At 44.2% G+C, this 23,680-nt stretch overlaps 1 protein-coding gene across 1 annotated transcript; it reads left to right on the top strand.

Annotated features, from left to right (window-relative positions):
- Positions 1-1,863: 1,863 nt before the first annotated feature.
- On the top strand, positions 1,864-23,526 carry KCTD19 (potassium channel tetramerization domain containing 19; the record flags this gene model as incomplete). The annotated part of the gene is made up of 15 exons (XM_080937133.1): positions 1,864-2,148; positions 11,213-11,363; positions 12,235-12,426; positions 13,375-13,506; positions 15,150-15,360; positions 16,193-16,353; positions 17,478-17,581; positions 18,013-18,155; positions 18,345-18,428; positions 18,714-18,828; positions 19,170-19,797; positions 20,988-21,179; positions 21,503-21,657; positions 21,851-21,952; positions 23,325-23,526. The coding sequence occupies 15 exons, from the start codon at positions 1,864-1,866 to the stop codon at positions 23,436-23,438; spliced, it is 2,769 nt and encodes a 922-aa protein (XP_080793259.1). The 3' UTR covers positions 23,439-23,526.
- Positions 23,527-23,680: the final 154 nt, after the last annotated feature.

Here is a 23,680-nt window from a genome sequence, read left to right as displayed (position 1 = left end):
ATAGGAGTGTCTTTACCTCCAGCCATCTGGTGATTCCTTAAATTGCTTTTTACAAATATTGTCACAGCATTGAGAAAAATCACTAATACAAGATATAGATCCACGAGTGGATTAGTGAGAAGTACAATTGAATCATATTGTAGTTCTATGTTTATTTGCATTTTTTGCTCCTTAAATACACACACACACACACACACACACACACACACACACACCAGGGTCAATAATTAAGAATGCAGAAGATCAAGGTTGGGTTCCCACCACCCCCGTAGGGATCTGACAGCCTCTATGAGCTCCTGCCTGCACTCGGATAGCGTACATAAAGTCATGTTGGCACATGACCTCACAGAAATGAAAGATAAGGAGAAACCCACCCGCTTCTGCCTCCTGAGAGCTGGGATTAAAGGCATAAATCACCATGCATGGCTGACTTACCATTTTAATAAGTATAATTCAAGGATCTTATGTTTTCAGAGTTGTGCAGTCACCACCACAACCGATTGTGGAATGTTTTTATCTTCCTTTAAGGAAACCTATACCCATGCTTGGTCTCCCAGCCCTAAATAACCATTAATCTTTCCGTAGATTTGCCTTTTCTTCAAATTGCCTGCTTTGTTTCTCTTAGCTCAGTGCTTCAAGGTCAATCCAGACTGTGGCATGTATCAATTCTTCATTCCTTTTTATTAAAACCTGATGAGCCAGGCCTGGAAACACACCTGTCTTTGATTGTAGCACTTGGGAAGCAGAGACAAGTGGATCTCTGTGAGTTCAAGGCCAGCCTGGTCTACATAGTAAGTTTCATGTCAGTCAGGGCTCCAATGTGAGATCCTGTCTCAAATAAACAAACAACCTACCAAAATAGTTTGAATATGTGGATATATTCTAAATTGATTATTTATTCACCAGTTGAGGACAAATTCAACTAAACATAAAGATTGATTTCTTGGCTCCAGTCTATACTAGGTATTTGTATGGCTGTCTTTATACCAATAGTACTGTTTTAATTCATCCTGACGTGTAGTAAGTTTTCAATATTGGAAATATGGATCCTAATTTTTTTCTTTCCAAATATTGTTATGGTCATCCTGGGTCCTTTCTAAGGTAACTGGAATTAGATTGTTTTGAATTTGTTAGTTTGGAAAATATTGCCATATTTTTAGACAGGATCTTGCTGTGTAGCTCAGGTTGGCCTAGAACTAGCAATCTTCCCTCCTTAGCCACTAGAATTGTAGGGTTATAATTGTGGACCAGCATGCTTACTTGAGTATTATCACCTCCATATAAAATATCTCAAATAAGTCTATTTCCCCATTTATTTGAGTATTTTAAAAGTTTCTTTCAACAGAGAATTAAGGAGAGGGTTCATCAGTAAAGTTCTTGTTGTACAAAAGCAAGGATCCAAGTTGAAGGTTCAGCACCTAAACTCAGGGCCTCATGTTTCACAGAAGGCATTTTTATCCATTAGTCCAGCCACCTACCTTTTAATACAGGGTCTCACTGTGTAGCCACCTCTGGCCTTGGGTTCAGCATGTAACCCACACTGGCCTCAGACTTGTAGTGACCCATCCTCCTGCCTCTATCTTGAAGTGTTGGCATTACAGATGCATGCAAGCATGCAACCATGGCTTTTTAAACTGTTAATGTGTAAAATAGAATTGTTTTTTAAAAAATATTCTTCAGTCTTGTTGTGCTCATAACTCTGTGTGTATGTGTGTGAATTCCCTTGAATGGTGTGTGTGTGTGTGTGTGTGTGTGTATTACTATGTTGTCAGCAAATATAGCTTAATACTTCTTGCCAGGGTGCTTTCAATTTCTTTTTGTTGCATAACTCTCACCTCATTTTCCCTTTAGGAGGAGCCTGGCATGCCCCATGAGTCAGCAGAGGATTTATTTCACTTCAATGTCGGGGGCTGGCATTTCTCAGTTCCCAGAAGCAAACTTGCTCAATTCCCAGACTCACTGCTGTGGAAAGAGGCTTCTGCCTTGACCTCTTCAGAGCAGCAGAGGCTATTCATTGACAGAGATGGCTCCACATTTAGGCATGTACACTACTACCTCTACACCTCCAAGCTCTCCTTCTCCAGCTGCGCAGAACTGAACTTGCTCTATGAGCAAGCACTGGGTTTGCAGCTGATGCCTTTGCTTCAGGTAAGATGGGCTCTCTGCCAAGAGTGATGATCAGCAGCATCACTAAACAGGAGGTTCTTCTGTATATTGGGTTCTGAGGTAACCCTTTGTTTGGTTGTTTTGTTTTTGTTCTTGTTTTTTGAAGACAGAGTTTCTTTACATAACCTCCCTGACTATCCTAGAACTCACTCTGTAGATCAGGCTGGCCTGGAACTCACAGACTGCCTCTGCCTCTCGAGTGCTGGGGTTAAAGGTGTGTGCGACCACACCCAGCTCTGAGGTTAACACTTTTAATGGAACTGCACAGTAGCTTTTGAGACAAGGTATTACTCTGTAGCCGGGGACCAGCTTGGATTTATGATCTTCTAGCCCATTAGACAAGTGCCACCATGTCCACCTCCTACTTGCACATTCTTCACAGAGACTTTCATCCTGATTCTGCTGTATTTACATCAGCAGCCACCAGGGACCTGAGATAGGATTTAACATCAGGCAGTCTTTGCCTCTTTCAAAGCTTATTTTAAAATGCTATTTATTTATTTTGAGGTGCTGGGAACAAAATCAAGGCTTTCTGCATGTAAATACTCTACCACTAAGCCATATCTCAGAGATATGTGCCTTCCTCTGCTTCCCCTGTGCTGGGATTGAAGGTGTATGTTACCATGCCTGGTTTTGTTTTGTTTGTTTGTTGTTGTTTAGTTTGAGGTGTTTGTTTGTTTGAGACAGGTATTCTCTGTGTAGACTGGCTGTCCTGGAAATTGCTCTGTAGACCAGGCTGGCCTTAGACTCAGAAATCTGCCTGCCTCTGTCTCCAGAGTGCCGGGGTTAAAGGCATAGGCCATCACCTGGCTGGACCTTCCTTTCTTATTTTAAGAGCTTTAAGTTCTTTTACTTATAAAGCATCAAAGTATGACAGAAAACAAAAGCATTCACTGTAAGTTTTCTCCAAACCCACAGAAGTCATTTTGATGGCTGATGTGCTTAAATAGTTTACTTGGTAGTTTTTGAATAATGATTTTTTTAACCTGGCAAAAACTAAATATTATGACTGGGAAGGGAATCTGGGCATGTTCCTTATCAATCCCACTGTCTGGACCAGGTGTTGTTTATTCCATTTTCATAAGAGCCAGTCCATCAACTATAGTGCATCTCTGTATACCACTAATTAGGCCTCCCCAGTACCTCTAGGAATCTGGTCGACTTCTTTAGGAGTAAAGTATTAGAATTGCCTGCAAGTGGATTCAAAACCATTAAAATGGTTTGGCATGTTAAGCTTGCTCATGGCTCTGTGCCAAGTTATCTTTTTGTGTGGAGAGAGACTAACTTGTTCATTGCAGATAATCAAAGAGATCAAGGCAATGTTTTACATGATAATTTAGAGGAATACAAGCTTCTCATACAAACAGTTTATTAAGCCCTTTAGGCCCCTTGCAGTCCTCATTTCCTAAGCCAAACAAAACAAAATATATCTGAGAATCAACTTCAGAGGAGGAGGCAACAACTCAGAAGCCAATGAATTGGTCTGATTCCAAAATTTCAAGATGTGTGAGTAGCAGAGTTTGAAGAATTATGAGGTTCTGCCTCTCTAAGAGAGCCTGTGAAGCAAGTGCTTATGCTTTGGAAGTAGTGTTTTTGAAGAAATCAACATTTGGGCTGGCCCAGCCTAAGTGGTGTTTTATTCATTGAAGCAGAGTGTAAATACAGCTGGGAACCAACAGCCGCCTCAAGCAAGTCAACCGCACATTTCCCCCACTTCCCTGGCTGCGAAGGCCTAGCCAACTACTCAGGCATTTGCCTTAAATGAATAAAGAGCACTTAGAGAAAATGAATTTTGTCAGTTCTTAGTCTGAAGACCTTTCTTAAGCAGATCTACGTCAAGCATTTAACTGCGACTCAATGAGAGCATTCTGGGTTCCAGTTTTGTTCTTGTGCACTTGAGGGACCACAAAGAATGGTACAATGAAATATAATGTGAGCCATGTATGTGGATGATATGTGTAATCACATGTAATGTAAGAGATGGGGTCTCACTGTGTTGCCTCAGCTGGCCCTGCACTCCTGGATTCCACTGATCCTCCTGCCTCAGCCTCCAAAGTCACTACAGGTACATGCAATAACACCTAGTTTCATCGGGGTTATTTAAATTTTGTAGTAGCCAAATTTAAAAAGTGTAAAGAAATGAGTGAAACCAATTTTGATAATATGTTTTATTTAGCCCAATTTTTAAAAAATGTGAATATGAGATACTTTTGTTTTATACCAAGTTTTCAATATCTGATTCTTGTTTTACATTTAGCACATCTCAGATTTAGAATACTGTAGTTCAACAAGGCATATCATCACAATGACTACCATATTGGATAGCACATATCTGAACTGTTTCAAGTTATCGGTGTGCCTTTCTACAGAGTTCTTCAGAATTAGCACCTAACAGTACAAATAGAGCAGGATGCCTGCTAATGAGACGTCTCATTATTCAGTCAAAAGGTAGCACATATTGTTCAGGATGGTCTGTAACATGGTAGGCTTTGTTGAAAGACAGTGTGGAAAGCTGGATATGGGGGCACACATCTATAATCCCAGTACCTGGGAGGCAGAGATAAATTCAAGGCCAGCTTTGGTTACATAGCAAGACCCTATCCCCAGTAAGTAAGTAAGCAAGTAAGTAGAGGCATGGAGTGAGCCAAGAAGCAGGATAAGACTGAAATCTTCTGGAAGACAGTGTGTCTTACGGTGATGTACACCTCTCTCCACACACCTACCCCTAATCCAGTCCCACTCCATTTATCTACCCTTCTAGATACCTAACCTGGACCTTTCACCTCTAAAAGGTGCATTTGAGGGCTGGAGAGATAGCTTATCAGTTAAGGGCACTTAACTTCCACAGATCCTGAGCTCAAATCCCATTCACCATATGGTGGCTCACACCCATCTGTAATGAAAACTGTTGCCCTCTTCTGGTGCGTCTAAAAACAGCAACAGTGTACTCCTATACATAAAATAAATAAATCTTAAAATGCCAAAGGGTACACTTGTACACTTGAAGTCTCTAATAATAATCAGAACACTGTGTGTACTGATAACCAACCACATGCCAGATTCTAGAAATAAAGAAATGACATGGGAAGCCATACAACTCCCTGATCTTTGATACTTAGGGTTAAACTTAGGTTTTCATGGATGTTAGGTAAATTCTGTGAGACTAAGCCATATCCCCAACACCTACATTCATATTTTTATGATTCATATGGTTCATATATTTTATGATTGCTTTTATGCAGTTTCTGGATGTGGTAGTTTATGCACATTGGGTGTGGTAGCTTGTACCTATAATCCCAGCACTTGGAAGGTAAGACAGAAGAATTGTTGTCAGTTCAAGGGTAATCTTGGCCACAAAATGAAATCTTAAGAGAATAAAAAAGACAGGGATTCTTTGTGTAGCCCTAGCTGTCTGAGACACCACTGCCTCTGGAACGCTGAAATCCCGGCATGCACCACCACTGGCCTCCTCCTTCCTTCTTGACTATGGGTGCAATGTGCCCAGCTATCTTGACCTCTTGGCACTGTGACTTCCCCACAGTGATGTACTGCAACTTGGTACTATGAACTAAAACAAACACTTTCTCCTTCTCTAGAAATTGGGAGAGAGAATTAGAGAGACCAGAGAGAGAGAGAGAGAGAGAGAGAGAGAGAGAGAGAGAGAGAGAGAGATTTAGTGACTTCCCAGGGACTGGGTTATGGATTAGAGAGAATGGGCTGGATAACAATGGGCAATGGTAATGGTTGCACAGCTGGGCAAATGTACCAAAACCCAACGGACAGTACCGTTTAAGCTGGTAAGCTTTGGCAGGACCAGGTGGTACAGGCATAACCTGAACTATTTGGAAACCTGAGCAGGATGATGTCAAACTTTAATACTTTAGCAAGACTATATTGGGGTTGGGAAGAAAGCTAGGGCTGTAGCTTAGTGTTACAATGTTTGCCTAAAATGTACAAGGCCCTGGGTTTGATCTCTAGCTTTTTAAAGGTGAGTTTTACAGTGTGTAAAAGTAAAATTGTTGGAGCTGAAGAAATGGATCGGTAGTGCTTACTAAGTTCTTGAGAGGACCCAGGTTCAATTCCCAGCACTTATACACACTTGTTCACAACCACCTGTAACTGCAGTTCCCAGGCATCTGACACTCTTCTAGCCTCTACTTGTTCATGCTTGCACATGATGCACATAAACTCACGCAGAAACACACATATACATCTAAAAACAGTAAGTAAATAGATATTTAAAATAAAGTTGTAAGGAAAAACTCAGTGGCTATTGGCTTGACGGTATTATCAGAGTCTACAAGCTATATAGGTCATGAATCAAATCCAGTCCACTCCACTGTGTATCCCATAAGCTAAGAATGTTTTTACTTTATTGTGATTGAAAAAAAAAAGTCAAATCCCAGTGCTATTGGTAAAGTTTTATTTGAATACAGCCATGCTCTTCTGTATTTTGCTTATGGCTTTTTTTTTTTTTTTTTTTGAACTACAAAAAGAGCTGAGTATTTGAATTGACAGAGACCATATGCTTAGCAAAGCCTAAAATATTTAGTATTTGGCCTCTCACAGGGGAGAAATGTGTTTACTGCTGGCCTAGATTCAATAGGGGCAGAGGAAGATGCTGGAAGATCATTTGGGAAGCCCCAGCAGCCTTAAATCAACGGTTCTCAACCTTCCTAACGCTGTGACTCTTGTTGGGGTGGGATCCCAATCATAAAATGCTTTTTGTAGCTACTTGATGACTGTAATTTTTGTTATGAATTGTAAATATCTGTGTTTTCCAATGGTTTTAGGCATCCCCTGTGAAAGGGTTTGTTCACCCCCCCCCAATACACACAAGAGATTGTGACTCACAGGTTGAGAACCACTCATCCAGATGAAAGATAAGAATGGTTTGATCTGAGTGGTCATAGGAACATTTTAAATCCTGGGGATGTCTTGATGCATTTGCTAATGAGTGAGATGCAGGACATGAAAGAATGGACAGCTCTTTATTCTCCCTGGGAAGCCAGGTAAATGATGAATTCTGAGATGTGAACCTTTAGGAGGCAGAGATCACAAGTTAAGACTGAAGCCTGTCAAACAGGAGAAACAGTGACTGGGCAGTAACATTCAAGTGGAGAGCTGAGGAGTCACTGAGTGGACATATCTAGAATTCACTGGAACAATTGGGACCAGAAATATAATCCAGGAGTCATCAAGCTGATATGTAAATCTTTGAACCTGAGAGTTTTGGAGTGTCATATATTATCCATAGGAGAGTTATAAAGAAGTCACTGCCATCCTTACATCAGCATCACGAGGCTTCCTAAAACTTCATGTGGAATTTGAGAAGCCCTCTTAAACATAACCTACTTGGAGCCTTCCACTAGTCATGAGACTGATCAGGAGTCACAGCTGCTACTGGAGAATGTGACGTTTCTCTTCAGGGTCACTCAAAGAATTTAAGATCTATGCAGTCTATGGTTCTCTTTCACATGCCCCTTGAAGCCCACTGAGGCTTAAACATAGGCCTCTCTCATGTTAACACATATTCTACCCCTAAACTACACCGTGGCCCATTTTTTTCCTATTTTACCTCCTCCTGGGAACTTCAAAGTTTGGACCATAAGTTGCTCCATTTGTCAGCAATCTGCTACCAGCAAGGAACACAAATCTGCCTACATTCTTTGTGTTCAAGGGAGCCAGGGAGTTTTTATGCTGATCACACAAATGATGCCTTTAATAAAATAGGCCAGGGGCAGTCTCACATTTCCTATGATGACGTGAGACAGATTACCTTGTGATGTAAGGAACATGGCAGACAGTCATTCCAACAATGTGGCTTGTGGACAACTCAAGTGTAAAGCCTTTGAAATGGCTTCAGACTGTTCATCCTGGCTCATACCACAAATGTGTGTGTGTCCCTGTACAAACATGTACACAGGGACACACATGTTCTCTCATACCTGTAAGTATCCCTTATGCTCACTTTTTAAAATACTTACTTACTTTACTTATGACTACACTGTAGCTGTTTTCAGACACACCAGAAGAGGGCGTTAGATCCCATTACAGATGGTTGTGAGCCATCATGTGGTTGCTGGGATTTGAACTCAGAACCTCTGGAAGAGCAGTCAGTGCTTTTAACCACTGAGCCATCTCTCCTGCCCTTAAGCTCACTTTCTATGTCCCCTCCACTCATTTCTTTTTTCTTGGAATATTCCTCTTTTAAATCCTATTATAAATGTAGCCCACAACCTAGCCCACAACATTTCCAAAGTTATTGTTGCTCTGTTCTTATAATGGTGCTAATTCTGTTGGGATCATATTCTTTCTCCTTTTCCAGTGTATAGTCTTTTCATGTTTACATTTCCAATAGTTTTCAAAGGACTTGACATCTAGAAATGTTTAGTACCATCTGCTGGGAGATGAAGACTGGGCCCACAAGCAGCGAAACCAACAATAGAGAGACAAGTTTGAAATACTGAGAAATGTATCTGATTTGGCTGCTTTTGTCGCACATCCATTTGTTCTAATAGCCTTGCTCCTTTTAGCATCAGTGTCTTTACACCGCAGTCAGGGATTTGCCAGGCCCCTAAGCTCCTTCACCATTATGCGCCTCCCAGTAGTCCATAAGCACATTGGCATCTCCAAAACCCATTACTCCTTGAAAATCCTGTTAAGTCCAAATGCTCTGCCAGCAGGGCACCTTGTCAGCCATCTTTTAGTGGCACCCAGGCCCCTGCACCGTCAGATTTCCATTGCTTCTGATTTGCCTTCTGTACCATCTAGGCCCAAAGCAACATCAGTTGTCCTTAGAGTAGCAGTTAACCTTGCAAGTTCACTGTATTTCCCATTTTCCAGGCACTGTGGAACATGTCTGTAACACAGAAAGACTTTGTTGAAAGAAAAGAAGACCCCCCCCAATAACTTGTAATATCTAAGTGGGCACAAGGAGCCCTGAAGTTGGCCTACAGAAAACCAGCCATATACTCTGTGATCACTAAAGTCAGTAAAGCCAGAAGCCCCCTGGAAGTAGGCACCCTGGAGCGTTTGTTATTCATGCATTCTTTCAACAGAAAAGGCACCGGTGTCCCATTTCTAGTAGAGAACAAAATAAGTGAAGTCCTTGGGGTCTGGCGAGGTTGTACATTAGAAAAGAGCTGACAGGGCATAAATAAGTAAGGAGGTAAGGGAGTTGGGGAGCACTCCTGTGGTTTCTCAAAGCATCCTAGTGCCTTCCTGTGAGCAGAGTTTTTGTTTCTAGATATCAGAGCAAGGGCTTATTGAGAGAGTTCAGGAAACAACCTTGTTGAAGCTCCAGGGCCTAGGTACAAGCCTAACACCTTTGTTAGCACATAGCATGTCCCCACTGGCTGGGGTTGTAATCTTTGTAGATTTTATTTGCCTGATTTCTTCTCCTTTTAAAGTTTTGCTGTTTCCTTTCCTGGGGAAAATAGGGCTGCACACAGTTTAATCGAAACCCCAGAGCACAGAGGTTTCATTTCTAGAAAATGGTTCATCCTCTCCTTCACTAGCATATTTCCCTTGAGCTAGTTGGACAGGCCTACTACATTGTATACTGTGGGCATAAATGTTTTGCAAGCTTTTTTAATAGGGGTTCAACCTCTCCTCTAGCCTACCACCCAGCAGAGGTAGTAGAAGATTTCTTTTCCCTAAGCCAAGAGCTCTTTGACTCTAAGCAGGAACCTAGCAAAGCACAGTAAGTACTTCTTAAGGCTCCCAATATTCCATACACGCAGCCTTCTTTGTCCCCATGACCCCGACATTGCTCATTCTTTCCTCAGGCCCTCTAGCCACCCAAAGCAGGGATGATTGTCCCACTCTGGCTGGACTGCCTCCTTTTGAGACCTTAAGCAGTTATGAGAGGGCCAGTTCCTACTAGAGCCACCAGAGGGCTCTTCTCGTTACTTGGGATCCCAAGAGCAAACTCACAAGGGCTTTCCACCTGGGTAGCTAACAACTAGAAGCAGTTTTTGTTGTTGTTGTTGTTGCCTTTTGTTTTAGTTGGTTTTTGGGTTTATGTGTGTATGTTTGTTGTTTTTGTTTTGTGTTTTGAATTGGAGGCTTTCTGATCACAATGAGGTTCTTAGAAGAGAAAGCTGATCATATATATGGCCAATAAAGGATCACTTGCGGGCTGGAGAGATGGCTCAGTGGTTAAGAGCACTGACTGTTTTTCCAGAGGTCCTGGTTTCAATTCTGAGCAACCACATGGTGGCTCACAACCTTCTGTAGTGAGATCTGATGCCCTTTTCTGGTGTGTCTGAAGATGCAGTGTGCTTACATATAATAAATAAGTAAATCTTTAAAAAGGATCACTTGCCCTGTTGTGTCCAATAGTTCATTAGGAAAATGCTTTCTTCTAGAGTGAGGTCAGAATATTTTGGTCTCACAGTATAATTTGTTCTCTGCAGGACTGTAGAAGGAGAATGGGTATTTGGTAATGGTGGGATGAAGACTGTCACTAACCTGCCCTCTGCCCTGGGGTCCATCCTCACTCAGTTGGTGTGGTCCACTCTGTCACCTCACTGTTAGACTGCGTCCCAGAGTGGAGAAGAATACACATAATGAGCAAATCACACCAATCATAAAAAAGCGGGGCTTTTGAACGATTAAGATATCAAGTTCTGAATGACTAAACAGCAATTGTAACTGAGCATGATGGGAAGGGAACAGCTGTAATGCTTAGGAGACGAAAACAGCAGCAGAATGGGTTCAAGACCACCCTTAGCTATTCTATGAGTTTGAGGTCAGCCTGTGCAGCACAAGGCCCTGTTTAAAAAAAAAAAAAAAGTCCTGTTACTTGACAAATAGAAAAAAAATTCCTTGAAACTCAGAAGAAAAATAATCATTAGGATTTTTAATTACTACCTTGCCATTTTATATTTTGTGGTTAATTCCGTTTATTTTTAAAGTACTGTCCTAAGTAAGTCACATACTTTTTTTTTTTTTTTTTTTTTTTTTTTTGAGTATTCAGTATAAAAACAAAAGTTGGTTCTGAGGTTTAGATTTTCAAGGCAGCACTATTCTTTATGGACAGACCCTAGATAATCTGAAAGAAGGGAAGCACCACCTCCGTGTGCGGCCTGCTGACATTCCTGTTGCTGAGAGAGCATCCCTGAACTACTGGCGAACATGGAAGTGTATCAGCAAGCCCTCGGAATTTCCAATAAAGAGTCCCGCCTTCACAGGTACTGTCGTGGACATGACCCTGAAGTCACCTGCTCCTACTCTCCTCACCCGTACAGACATTAGCCTCTGTCTGAGCTAGTTCTGGATGCTGTCTCTCTCTTCCTCATCTCCTTTGATCTTGTACTGTCCCCCGCATGGCTTGCTGACTGGGACTCAGCACCCTGCTCCATCCCATCCTGCTGCATCTAGGCTTCATTTAGGTGATGTGATGTCTTCCAATCTCTCCTGGAAGTTAGGGCTCCTTCATTATTTCAACTTACCTTTCAGGCCACCACACAAAGATGCCCAGTGGTCTCTGGCTTCTAAGTCCCTTGCAGCATTGGCTAATCTATGATGGGACATCAGGAGTCCATGATTATGAATGAGTTTTTAATCTGCAGTTCGTAGTAGTTGGGTTGATCAATTAGAAAGACCATGGAAAGGCTAGAGAGATGTCCCAGCAGTTAAGGGCACTAGCTGCTTTTGTTAAGGACCCAGCATCAACATGGCAGCTCATAACTGTCTGTAACTCTAGTTCCAGAGAATCTGATGCCTGTATCTGCCTCTACATGGTAACCATACATATATAAATCATACAGGCAAAATACTCATAAATAAGAGACATGGATACCTGGATATAGTGACTTTGGATACATAAAGCCAAGATTCAGTGTCCTTTTACTGTCTGTAGAAAAAAAAAATCACACTTAGCTTCCACAATACTTCCTCTTACCCTTAAATACACATCTGAAAAGAAAAAAGGGGGGAAGGAAGTATATGGCAGAGACTGTCCCCTGAGTGGTTCCCCAGCTCCCCCTGGGACCTCTAGGTCAATGGAAGCATCTCAGTGCCCCAGGGAGGTGATGGCACCTTCTGTATCTTCTCCTCCAGGTCTTCATGATAAAGCTCCTTTGGGGCTCATGGACACACCGCTGTTGGACACTGAAGAGGAAGTGCATTACTGCTTCTTACCCCTCGACTTGGTGGCCAAGTACCCAAGCCTGGTGACTGAAGACAACCTGCTGTGGCTGGCTGAGACGGTGGCCCTGATCGAATGCGAGTGCAGCGAGTTCCGCTTCATTGGTGAGTGCTGTCTAGGGGTGGCCACCTACTCAGAGATGCTTGAGCTCCTGTTTCTTTTGTGATGGCCTAGCCATAAAGGGGCGCTGGAGCTCCCTAAGGTAGTGTTAAGGATCACAGAGATGATGGCAAGGGCAGAGCACTGAGTTGAACTCTGGTCACGTCTCTTACTTTGCTTATGTCTCTAGCTAGACTCTAGGCCTCAGATAATCTCAACAGACAGTGAGGAAATAGGATTGTTTCAAAGACACTATCTGCTTTCTCTTCCATTACACTTGGCAGTCTTCCCAGAATCATGTAGAACTGGCAGCCTGAACTAAGGAGGAATGGGTTCTCTCATCCTTCCCAGAAGGGAACCTCCCTTCCCACACTGTCCCAGGACTAAATTTGCTGGCCTGTTAACCAATGGACTCTCTGCTATCTGGATAACCAGAACCTAGATGGCCAGGACAATAAACACCAAGTTATGTCAGGGGCTCAAATGCTTGAGGTCCCAGCTATCCAGATTCGGTGTTACCTAGGAAGTTGTTTGTGCTGTGCTCCTGCATCTCTGAGTGGATTCTCACAGGGACTTAGTGCTGCCTCCCTTACTGCAATCCAACAGACAGCCTGCAGGCGCCACCTGGGAGCCCAGGCTCGGCCAGGCCTCTCCTCTCTAACAAGACAACTCCCTCTTTTGGAAAGACTTGCTTTAGGGTCAAGACTCTTAGGGTAAGTCTCAGGGTCATTGAGTTCACAGAGAGGGCCTGGGAGTGCCAGGCCAGGCCAATGAAGGCCACACAAAGTGGGGTCTTTGAAAAGCAAAACCTCAGAACAAAGCTAATGAGGTATGCTTAGCAATTGTTTCAGCACGAGGAGAGCCTAACTTACGATGAAGCGTCTGCCAGGACACGGACAGATTAGTCATGAATATGTTTTGTTAACTCGTGTTGTTTCCTTCTGCTTTTCAAGTGAATTTTCTACGCTCACACAAGATTTTACTACCAGATAACTTCTCCAACATAGATGTGTTAGAAGCAGAAGTGGAAATTCTGGAAATCCCTGAGCTCACAGAAGCTGTACGGCTATACCGGATAAACATGGGTATGTTGCCTGGGAACCATGCCTCCCCTGGATAGTCTAGAACAGTCTGGGCTTGAGCTACAGAAGCCAAGAGCAAGCATCTCCCCTTCCAGCCTCTTTGGACTTGGGTAGTAGTGAGAAATAGGTGTTGTGACTGACTAAAATCTGAGAAAAGAAGTTTGGCTTAAAACCCTGTGTGTCCTCTCTATTCAGCGTTGCAACCAAAGCCAGGGCTGAAAGGAGGCCTGCTTAGCCTGGAGCAGGAGGAGCCTAACCTGGGTGAGAAACCAGGAGGGAATGTCCTGAGAAGCAGGCTGATCCTGAGGACAAGCTTCCTAGGCATGTGCTATCTATTCCTCTGTGGAAATCCTGAGGATCCACCTGCATCCCCCGCCCCCCATCTTTCCTCTTCCAGGAGCCCCTAACGAGGCATACTTTCTACCAGTGTTTCAGCTACTTTGTGCCCAGTTTCCCTTCCCCCTCTCCACCTCCTTTCACATTCCCTGACTCCTGTTCCTGTTTTTACACGTTCCTAACATTTCCAGACCCTTGTTCAGGTCAGACCTTTGTGCTCCTGGCATTGCCTCGTTACAGCTGTTCCTGCTTCACAGTGTTGATTTGCCTGTCATCAGCTCAGTCACCAGCTACTGCACATTCTTGGTCACTGCCACGTGTGACAGGAAGCTAACTGCATCAAGCAGGGGCATCCGGTCTTTTGCGAATGTGTAGAACCTTTTCATATAATAGGGCTACCACCACCATCACTACAACGACAAAAGTGAAGAACTGTGTTACACATGTGAAGTTTAGCCTGCTTGTTTGCTTGTCCCCTGGAATGAGGCTCAGCCTTTTCCCAGGCGAATGGAATGCCCTTCCTGTATTGTGGTGGGGGAGGGGGTTGTGGTATTCTGAAGCAAGTCTCAGAAACCTGTTCCAGGACCTTTAGTTTACTAAGAGGGGTGTGAGTTCAGCACGTTCCCTCAGAAAGCATGGGGGTTAGGATGTGGGTAGAGTGCTCACTGCCCCTCACATGAAATGAAAAGATGGCAGCATGTTTGTAGACAGGTTTTCCTCAAATTTGTGAGGTGTTAACCTTCTATAAAGCATATAACCAAGGTTTCATAGCCCTTTGACTATGACAAAGTTCAAACCCCAGCCCTGCATAACTCTGAAGTTACAGGTACTTTGTCCTAAACCACAGCATCAGACAGGACAGAACACAGTTCATTCGTCTGTAGACTGCTGGTAGGACTTCTCTCAAGACTGAAGATAAGCCATGAAAATCCTCCAGCCGGAAGCTGAGGAACATGGCGGTACTCACCTGTATTCCCAGCACTTGGGAGACAGAGGCAAGAGGATCACAAGTGAAGACAGCCTGGTGTATAATATTGAGACCCCTTTTCAAAATAAGAGTTTGAAAATCTCCTGGAAGCTTGTCATCTGGCTCAGAGTTCCTGCTGTGTCAGCTCCCAAGTGTTTTGACTGCTAAACTTAATGCGTGAACACCAAGTTATACTAGTGTTAAGGTGATCCAAATTTGGACTGTGCAAGCAAACAACTTCCATATTACCACATAAGTCCTAACTGGGGTAGCAGGAAGACCCATATTATCCAATTCAGGGATGATCAAAGATCTAGGAGTCATCTTTTTCTCTCCAACACAGGTGGCTGTTCCCGGACCTCCTGTCCACCTCTAAGTCCTGGGAAGGGGAGCCGTACAGCCAGTCTGGAGTCTGTGAAACCACTGTACATGATGGCCCTGGGCCTGCTGGTCAAGTATCCAGACTCTGCACTGGGACAGCTTCGCATTGAGAGCACGCTGGATGGAAGCAGACTGTACATCACAGGGAACGGGGTCCTTTTCCAGCACGTCAGGCAAGTCCCAGTCTCTCAGGCACTATCAGACCGGGCTCAGCCCATCTTAGGAGCTAAAGAGAAAAGTGTCTTTGGGATACCTCATTATTTTACCTCTTCTGCCACTATCACCACCAGGTTTGGGACTCTGAGGAGCACAGGACAATTTACAAAGCTCTAAGGATGTTAGTAATCTCTCAGAGACATAGTAGGCAGCCATATCATGGATGAGAGTTCTCAAGCAGATACTTAAATAGGCAGACAGGAAGAGGGGGGCTGGGTTTTAAAAGCCTCCATGGCTTGAAATGGGTGGCTTTGGTTAGTTTTATTGAAATAGGTCTGAAGAGGTGAGCTGGTGTCTGGGCTTTTTCTCCTTCAAGAATCACCAGGTTAAGCCAGGCATGGTGGCACACACCTTTAATCCCAGCAGGCAGATCTCTGAGGCCAGCCTGGTCTACAGAGCAAATTCCAGGGCAGCCAGGGCTATACAGAGAAACCCTGTCTTGAAGAACAAAACCAACCAATCAAACAAAAAAAAAAAAAAAACTCAACAAGTAAGAACACTAACTATTCTTCCAGAGGTCTTTAGTTCAATTCCACATAGTGTCTCACAACCACCTGTAATGGGATCTGATGCCCTCTGCTGGTGTGAATGACAGTGTGTTCACATACATAAATTAATCTTTGAAAAACAAATTTCTTAAATCACCAAGTTAAACTAAAGAAATGATTCCTCTGGTGCCACATTTGATCCAGTGCTATGACAAGACACCTTGGTCACAGGAGGTTCACTGGCCAGACTCCTTTAAAGTAGAGTAATAAGACTCGTCATAACTGGCTTTCCTCTGGGCAGGAACTGGCTGGGAACTTGTCGGCTGCCCCTGACTGAGACCATCTCTGAGGTGTATGAGCTTTGTGCCTTCCTGGACAAGAGGGACATCACCTATGAGCCAATGAAAGTGGCTCTGAAGACTCATCTGGAGCCAAGGACTTTGCCACCCATGGATGTGCTCAGTAAATTTTTTACTTTACTGTGTTCCCAGGCACAATAAAGGTTCTATATTTGAAATTAGTTAGAATCAATGATGGCCAGGACCAAGAAGTGTGAATGAAAGAGAAAGAAAAAGTAGGACACTGTTTTCTTTCTAAGAGGAAACTTTCACATTACATATCCTCTCCTCACCTCCGTTCTCACAGTATATCTCAAAATTCCAGACAAAGCTGCTGCATTTGGGACTGCACAGAGCCCCAAAAGCATGCCCGCCCTAGTCCCTGGAGCTAACATGAGCTGCCATTTCTTTCTCATAGCTAGGCAGGAAGAAATGGTCGTAAACCCATTTAGAATGAAGCAGAGCTCAAAGGAGAATCAAAATTACACAGTGGTCAAACTAGGGTCTAAGTCCAAACCCAGTGTTGTTTTCACAAGTTAATAATCTTCTGAGTCGGGGGCTCTCTATGTAGTCCTGGCTGTCCTGGAACCCACTATGTAGACCAGGCTAGCCTTGAACTCACAAAGACCCACCTGCCTCTCCCACCCAAGTGCTGGGATTAGTGTTTGCCACCATGCCCAGCTAGTCAATACATTGTTATTAACAAGTTATAATGCAAAGTTTATATTACTGTCACTCAGCAACACCTCACATTTATTGAGCACTACCTGTACTGTACAGGCATTCGAAACATAAAAGTCAGCAACTTGGGTTTATTCCTATCTTCTGGAGTTCACAGTCTAATCCTGTACAAAAAGGGGGATTCCTAGCTCCATTTTGAGTGGGCACATGAAAAACTGCACACCTAAGACAGACCAGCCACAGAGCAGAGGGGGCTGGCAGAGTAGATGGACAGGAGCAGCAACCTAGCTGGCTTGAGAAAGCTGGGTCAAGTAAAGAATGAACAGTGCCTTTGAAATTAATACTCCAGAGGACTTCCCTCCTCACCCAAGACAGACATCCATCTCACTCTCCTGGAAGTATGCCAGTGGCAGGGACGGTCTGAGTCCAGGGTTGTTGTTTCTTAGAAAGGCAAGACAGTATGAGTTTTGAGAGTATGGAGTCTTACTGTGTGAACATTACTGACCAAAGTGCCCTACTAGTTTTCCTTCTGGTCATACAATGTGTTCCCTCTCGCTGGTTCTATAGATGAGGAGTGGACAGCAGAGGTCACTATTTACTCACCACAGCAGATCATCAAGCTTTATGTTGGAAGCCATTGGTATGCAACCACCCTGCAGACCCTGATGAAGGTACTGCTACACCCAGATGTCCTCTCACTTTGATTTCTGCACCTGAGCATCTTTGGGTCTTGTCACGTGTCCTTTACATAGCTTCCTGTACTGCTTAGCATAACAACCTTTCTCTAGCTCCCTTGCCAAAGAATGCTCTGATTCTAGAGGTAGAAATGTGATGAGCAGCATGTTTGGAAGGCCTCAGGAATGGGGGTAGAGAAGAGGCTGGTTCTCAGGGGCCCAAAAGGAGGTAGAATTGAGTTCCAAAGGCCAGGGGTATGGAGCAGAACTACTAAAAGGTGAAACACAGACAATGCACTCCTCCTTAGACTCTCTCTCCAGTTTGTTTACCTATAGCCAACATACAGGGAGATAGAAATCTCCAGCCCTGTTCTTTACTAAAGCCCAACACCTTGGGACTGGTTCTGATGTCTAACCCCTTCCTTTAGTACCCAGAACTGCTCTCCAACACTCAGAGAGTATATTGGATCACCTATGGACAGACCTTGCTCATTCATGGTGATGGCCAAATGTTCCGACACATTCTCAACTTCCTGAGACTTGGAAAACTGTTTTTACCATCAGAATTTAAGTAAGTTAACCCAGGAAATCAGATTATAAAACACTAAGGCCAACTCTCTGTAGCAAAGAGAGCCCTTGATTGTAGCCTTTTTGGAGGAGGTTCTCTTATTTTCAACATGGTTGTTATTGTTTGAGGCAACTTCTTTAGAGACTCATGTCTCCCCTCTCCCCTAGTCTACCATCTCCTTGTCATTTGCAGGGAATGGCCTCTCTTCTGCCAGGAGGTGGAAGAATACCATATTCCAGCCCTCTCAGAAGCCCTGGCACAATGTGAGGCATACAAGTAAGCCGACTTCACCCTGGATTCAATATTTGCAATTTGGACCTTTATAAATTCCTCTTACAGATGTTTTCATCTGCCAGGGAGATCTATTCACCTCATAGTTGGATGTTGGTGAAATGGGTTCAAATGAGCCAGTTTCCTATGCACAAACCCTTAAACTGTCCCTTCTTCCACCGTTTATAATGACTAATTCCCAGCCAATGGACAGGCCTGACGAATCAACTGATGGTCAGTTAAGCTGATGGACGCTTCCTCTCACTAACCAATCCCTCTTGGTCTCTATAGGTCATGGACTCAGGAAAAAGAATCTGAAAATGAAGAAGCTTTTCCCATCAAGAAGCTGCATGTGGTGACCGAAGGGACAGGGTCCATGGTAGAGTTCAGTAGAGATGCCAAGGAAGTAAGGCCCAGTTTTCTTTGTTAGTGCTGTTCTTAAATATCACCTCTACAGCTACTAAGGGGCTGGTGTAGTAAAAGAGCAGAAGCCACATGTGTCATTAGTACAAGAACAGGTTTCTGAATCTTGAGGCATAGGAGTGTGCTAGCTACTTGTGGCCTGGAGTAACAATCTCTCCTTTTGAAATATAAAGCATGCCTGGGCTGGTATGACTCCCTCTTAGACTGAGTAAACTTAAATGATGATCCATCATGGGATAAGATTGTTTTGAGTGAACAGGCTGTCTTGGGCAGACTTTGATAATGTACAACAGGCCCACAGCTACTGTGTCCCTCCCTCCCCAGACCACAGCCTGCATGCCTGTGGACTTCCAAGAATGCAGCGACAGGGCTCCATGGAACAAGGCCAAAGGAAACCTGACCAGGTCCAGCCAGATGGAAGAGGCTGAGCAGTATACCCGGACTATCCAAGTCTCCCTGTGCAGAAATGCCAAGAGAGGGGGCAATCCCAGCACATACTCACACTGTTCTGGCTTATGTGCCAACCCCAGACACTGGGGAGGTCACTCTGAGAGTCCCCCCAAGAAGAAGTGCACCACTATAAACCTCACTCAGAAATCTGATGCCAAAGACCCTCCTGTCACCCCCATGCAAAAACTCATATCTTTGGTAAGGGAGTGGGACATGGTCAACTGTAAACAGTGGGAATTCCAGCCACTGGCAGCCACAAGGAGCAGCTCTTTGGAGGAAGCTAGCCTGCATGTCCCCTCAGGAAGTGAGGCTGCTTCCCAACCTGGTACCTCAGCTGCTTGGAAAGGTCATTCCATAACCTCTGAGAAGGATGCTGGTCCCCCAACTGGACCTGGATCTGGAATGAAAGACAAGGGTCCAGAGCCAACCTTTAAGCCATGCTTCCCTACAAAAAGAGCTGTCACCCTAAAGGACTGGGGCAAGCAGAGGCCCAAGGAGAGAGGTGAGTCTTGCTCCATTCTTGACCCAAGACTCATTTCAACAGAAAACAGATCTCCTGGCTAAGACCATAGAGAGTTTGTGACAGAGCGCAGGCCAGAACCTTGTGCACAGATACCAGGCAGACATGAGTGGTACACTGGCTTATTGACTTGGGGAGCCATGAGGTCATATGAGGTGAAATGATGAGTATTGTGGGAAAGAACCTAAGAAATAAGAACATGAAAGAGGCCAGCCCCTGGGGGGTCAGCAGGCGGGGAGAACATTTAGGCTGTTAGTGGAAGAACGCACAGGGCACTGCTGTAGCTGGAGGCCTGGTTTCCAGTGAACAAGCCACTGAATCCAGGAGTCATCAGGCCAGGCCTTAGGAGCCAAGTTCAGAATGTGGTGCTCTGTTCTGACTTTAATAGGGATGACCAACTCCTGAAGGATCTTTTGAAGGGAGCACGTGATCAGGTGTGTGTTTCTGAAGCTTACTCAGGGACAGAAGTGTGGTCATAGGAGGCAAAGCATCATTGGCAGAGGCACATTCCAGGCTGAGCTATGGATGCTGAGCAGTGGAGGAAGCCAGGGAGACAGATGTGCCACTAATCATCTAGGTTGGCTGTGAGCAAGTGGAAGGCCTTTAAAGGGGGTGACAAAAGAAAATAGGCCTCTGGGAAAGGCACACATGGCCTGGGAAATACTAAGGCCCTTTCAGGAGGGTCTTTGGGGATGAGCTTCAGATAGTTTATGGCTAGCAGTGGCAGGAAGCCCAGGGAAGTTTGCTGAGGAGTGCCATGTTAGATTATTCTCTCTACTTCCTTTCTAGTGGCCTGGCTTCTGCTTAGGGGGCCCTCTTGGACTCTGTGGGGCATAAGTTGGCCTGTCAAACTTTAGGATAAAACATCATGTTTTTCCAGAGTAGAGAAAGGCTGCCCAGAAAGGTCTGCTCACTTTTTAGTTTTATAGCTTCCAAGTCTTCCACTGGGCTTTGGCTGGTCATACTTCATGCTAGTCCAAACTTGAAGATTCTTAGAGCTCTGGAACTTAGGATTGGACTTGCAATAGTGCCAAGACAATGAAGTGGTGAGGCCAGGGTACCCCTTCCAAAAAATGGGAAGATTCTGCAAGATGTGAGTGAGTACTGATCTGTCACCAGGAGACTGAGCATAGCCTCCCAGGCCTAAGGAAACTCCTTCTCTCTTTTCACAGAAAACCCTGTTCCTGAACAGCCTCTGCCTAATGTTAATGGGATAGACAACCCAGGAGCCATACTCAAAGTGACTCACCCCCCTGTGGTGGGTAGTGATGGCTCTTGCATGTTCTTTGAAGAAAGCATTATCTACACCACCCAAATGGATAACATCAAGCATACACCACTCACAGCTAGCCCCCAACCTCGAGGTGAGGCTTTGCTTGTGCAGATGCAGAGCCCATTCCCAGGGTATTAAGAGTGAATGCCCCCAGGCTGGAAAGATGGCTCAGTGGTTTAGAGCTTTGACTGCTCTTCCAGAGGTCTTGAGTTCAAATCCCAGCAACCACATGGCGGCTCACAACCATCTGTAATGGGATCCAATGACCTCTTCTGGTGTGTGTCTGAAGACAGCTACACTGTTCTTATATAAATAAAATCTTAAAAAAAAAAAAAAAAAAGTGAATGTTTCTAGAGAGCTCTAAGGCCTTAGCTGTGAACACTTTTAGCTGTATCTACTCTTTCTTCTTCACAGAAGTGACTTTCCTGAGCTTCTCTCTGTCTTGGGAAGAGATGTTTTATGCACAGAAATGTCACCGTTTCCTTACTGACATCATCTTGGATTCCATCAGGCAAAAGGATCCCAAAGCTGTCACTGCCAAGGTGGTCTCCCTGGCCTACCGGCTGTGGGTATGTATGGCAGGCCTTGGGGAACCACCCTCTTTCTTCTCCACATATTCCTTTGCCCCTTATGATAAGTCGTATAAAACAAGAGGATGAGGGGAAGAAGCCAGGGACAGAAGAGTCGCTGAAAAGGCAGGGATAAAAGTGCAGAATCTGGGAGCTGGTCGTGGCCCTGTCTGACTATAGGCTCTTTTGGTAGACGCTGAACATCAGCCCCAAGCAGTTTGTGGTGGATTTGCTGGCCATCGCTGGCTTCAAGGATGACCGGCACACTCAGGAGCGTCTGTACAGCTGGGTAGAGGTGAGGCCTACCTGCCCTGTATAGGGTATGGCAACTCTATGAATAACAGGGATACTGTTGGGCCAGGCCAGTGCTGTCCTCTAGAAAGCCAGCCAGCTAAATCAGTGGCCCTGGTCCCATGAAGGTAGATGGCTGAAATTAACCAATCAAGACTAGTCAAAAAGCAACATTTAGGAAATCTATTTTTGTAGTTTCCCTCTAAAAACTATGCCTTCACCACTAGCAACCCTGGTCATACTTGGAAAGCCCTCAAACACATGACATAGAATTAGGCCTTTACAACCGGTAATAGCTAGTTCCCTTACTTAACTATGATGTCACCTTATTTTTTTATACTTAAGTTCCTCTATAGCATTTTTTAGGGTTTACTTTCATTTTATGTGTATGGACATTTTGCCTGTATGAATGTTTGCACACCATGTGCATATAGTACCTTCAAAGGCCAGAAGTGGGTGTTAGACCCTTGGAAACTGGAGTTACAGAAGGTTGTGAGCCACCATGTAGATGCTGGGAACTAAACCCAGGTTCTCTGCTAGAGCAACAAGCGCTGTTAAGCATAGAGCCATCTTCCTGACCCCTAAGGAATTTTTCTGAAAGCATTTTTGAGGGGTTTTGAGGGCTTTCTTGAGGGGACAGTTTACGTCTTCCTATGTATCCCTGGCTGTCCTAGAACTCACTATTACTAGCCTCAAACTCACAGAGATCTGCTTGTCTCTGCCTCCCAGTACTGAAAAAAACTTTTTTTGTTTAAAATAAAATCAATTAGGGTAAAGGAATGGTTAAGGCTTAAGACATTTTTCCCAATTTATTTTGGTTTTGCTGCACAGGGGTTGAACCCTGAGCATCATGCAACCAGGCAAGTACTCATGCCCAGCCCCTCCTTGTGAAAGCTTGAGATGCAGTGTGACCAAGCTGCCTACTCTGGCCTCATTTTGTAGACCAATTAAGATTTTACCTTTTCTTTTCTGATTCTCTAGAATAATTTCAGCATTATGTGTGATTTAGCAAACTTCAGTAACCTGGTCTTTTATAATCAAGTACATAATGATAATGCCATTCACCTTAAACACATGCCTACCCAACTACGATTAGCTCTCTAGCTTGTGTTATTTATATATGTAAAGTCAGTATCTCTGGCTAGAAAGTGGATTCGAGCATCAGGAAGCACATTTTATAATGGTCATTGTGCTCAGTTCTCTGGTAGCCAGAGCCCTGTGAGATGCTTTAGAGCAGAACTGAGTCCCAGAGAACCAGTGGTCCCCTGTAATAAGGCTCTCTTCCTTTCCCCCACCCAGATAAGGGAGTACCCCTCACAGAGCTAGAATAGGTGACTGGCTTAGAAATCAGGGATAAGATAGGCCTTTCCTTGCAGCTCACACTGCCTTTCGCCAGAAAATACGGCCGTTGCGTGGACCTGCTCATCCAGAGGGGACTGTCTAGGTCTGTCTCTTATTCAGTTCTGGGCAAGTATTTACAAGAGGGCTAGAGTACCAAGAAATGTTGGTCCTACAGACGATCACCACAGACCAGTTGCCCAAGGCTCATTTTCTGTGGAAATTCCCAGAATGCACATTCCCAGCCAATGATACAAATCACTTTATTTTTTATTATAAACAAATAAAAAAGCAAATCCCAAGACAAATGCCTAGACTCCTTCTCTGAGAAAATAGTGCCAGTACCAGTGAAACCAGCAGACAACTCTGATAGCTGTTCAAAAAGCATCAAGTC

This window comes from Micromys minutus (genome assembly GCF_963924665.1).
Source record: "Micromys minutus genome assembly, chromosome: 24".
In the NCBI taxonomy this organism is placed as follows: domain Eukaryota; kingdom Metazoa; phylum Chordata; class Mammalia; order Rodentia; family Muridae; genus Micromys; species Micromys minutus.
This window is presented reverse-complemented; position numbering and strand designations above follow the sequence as displayed.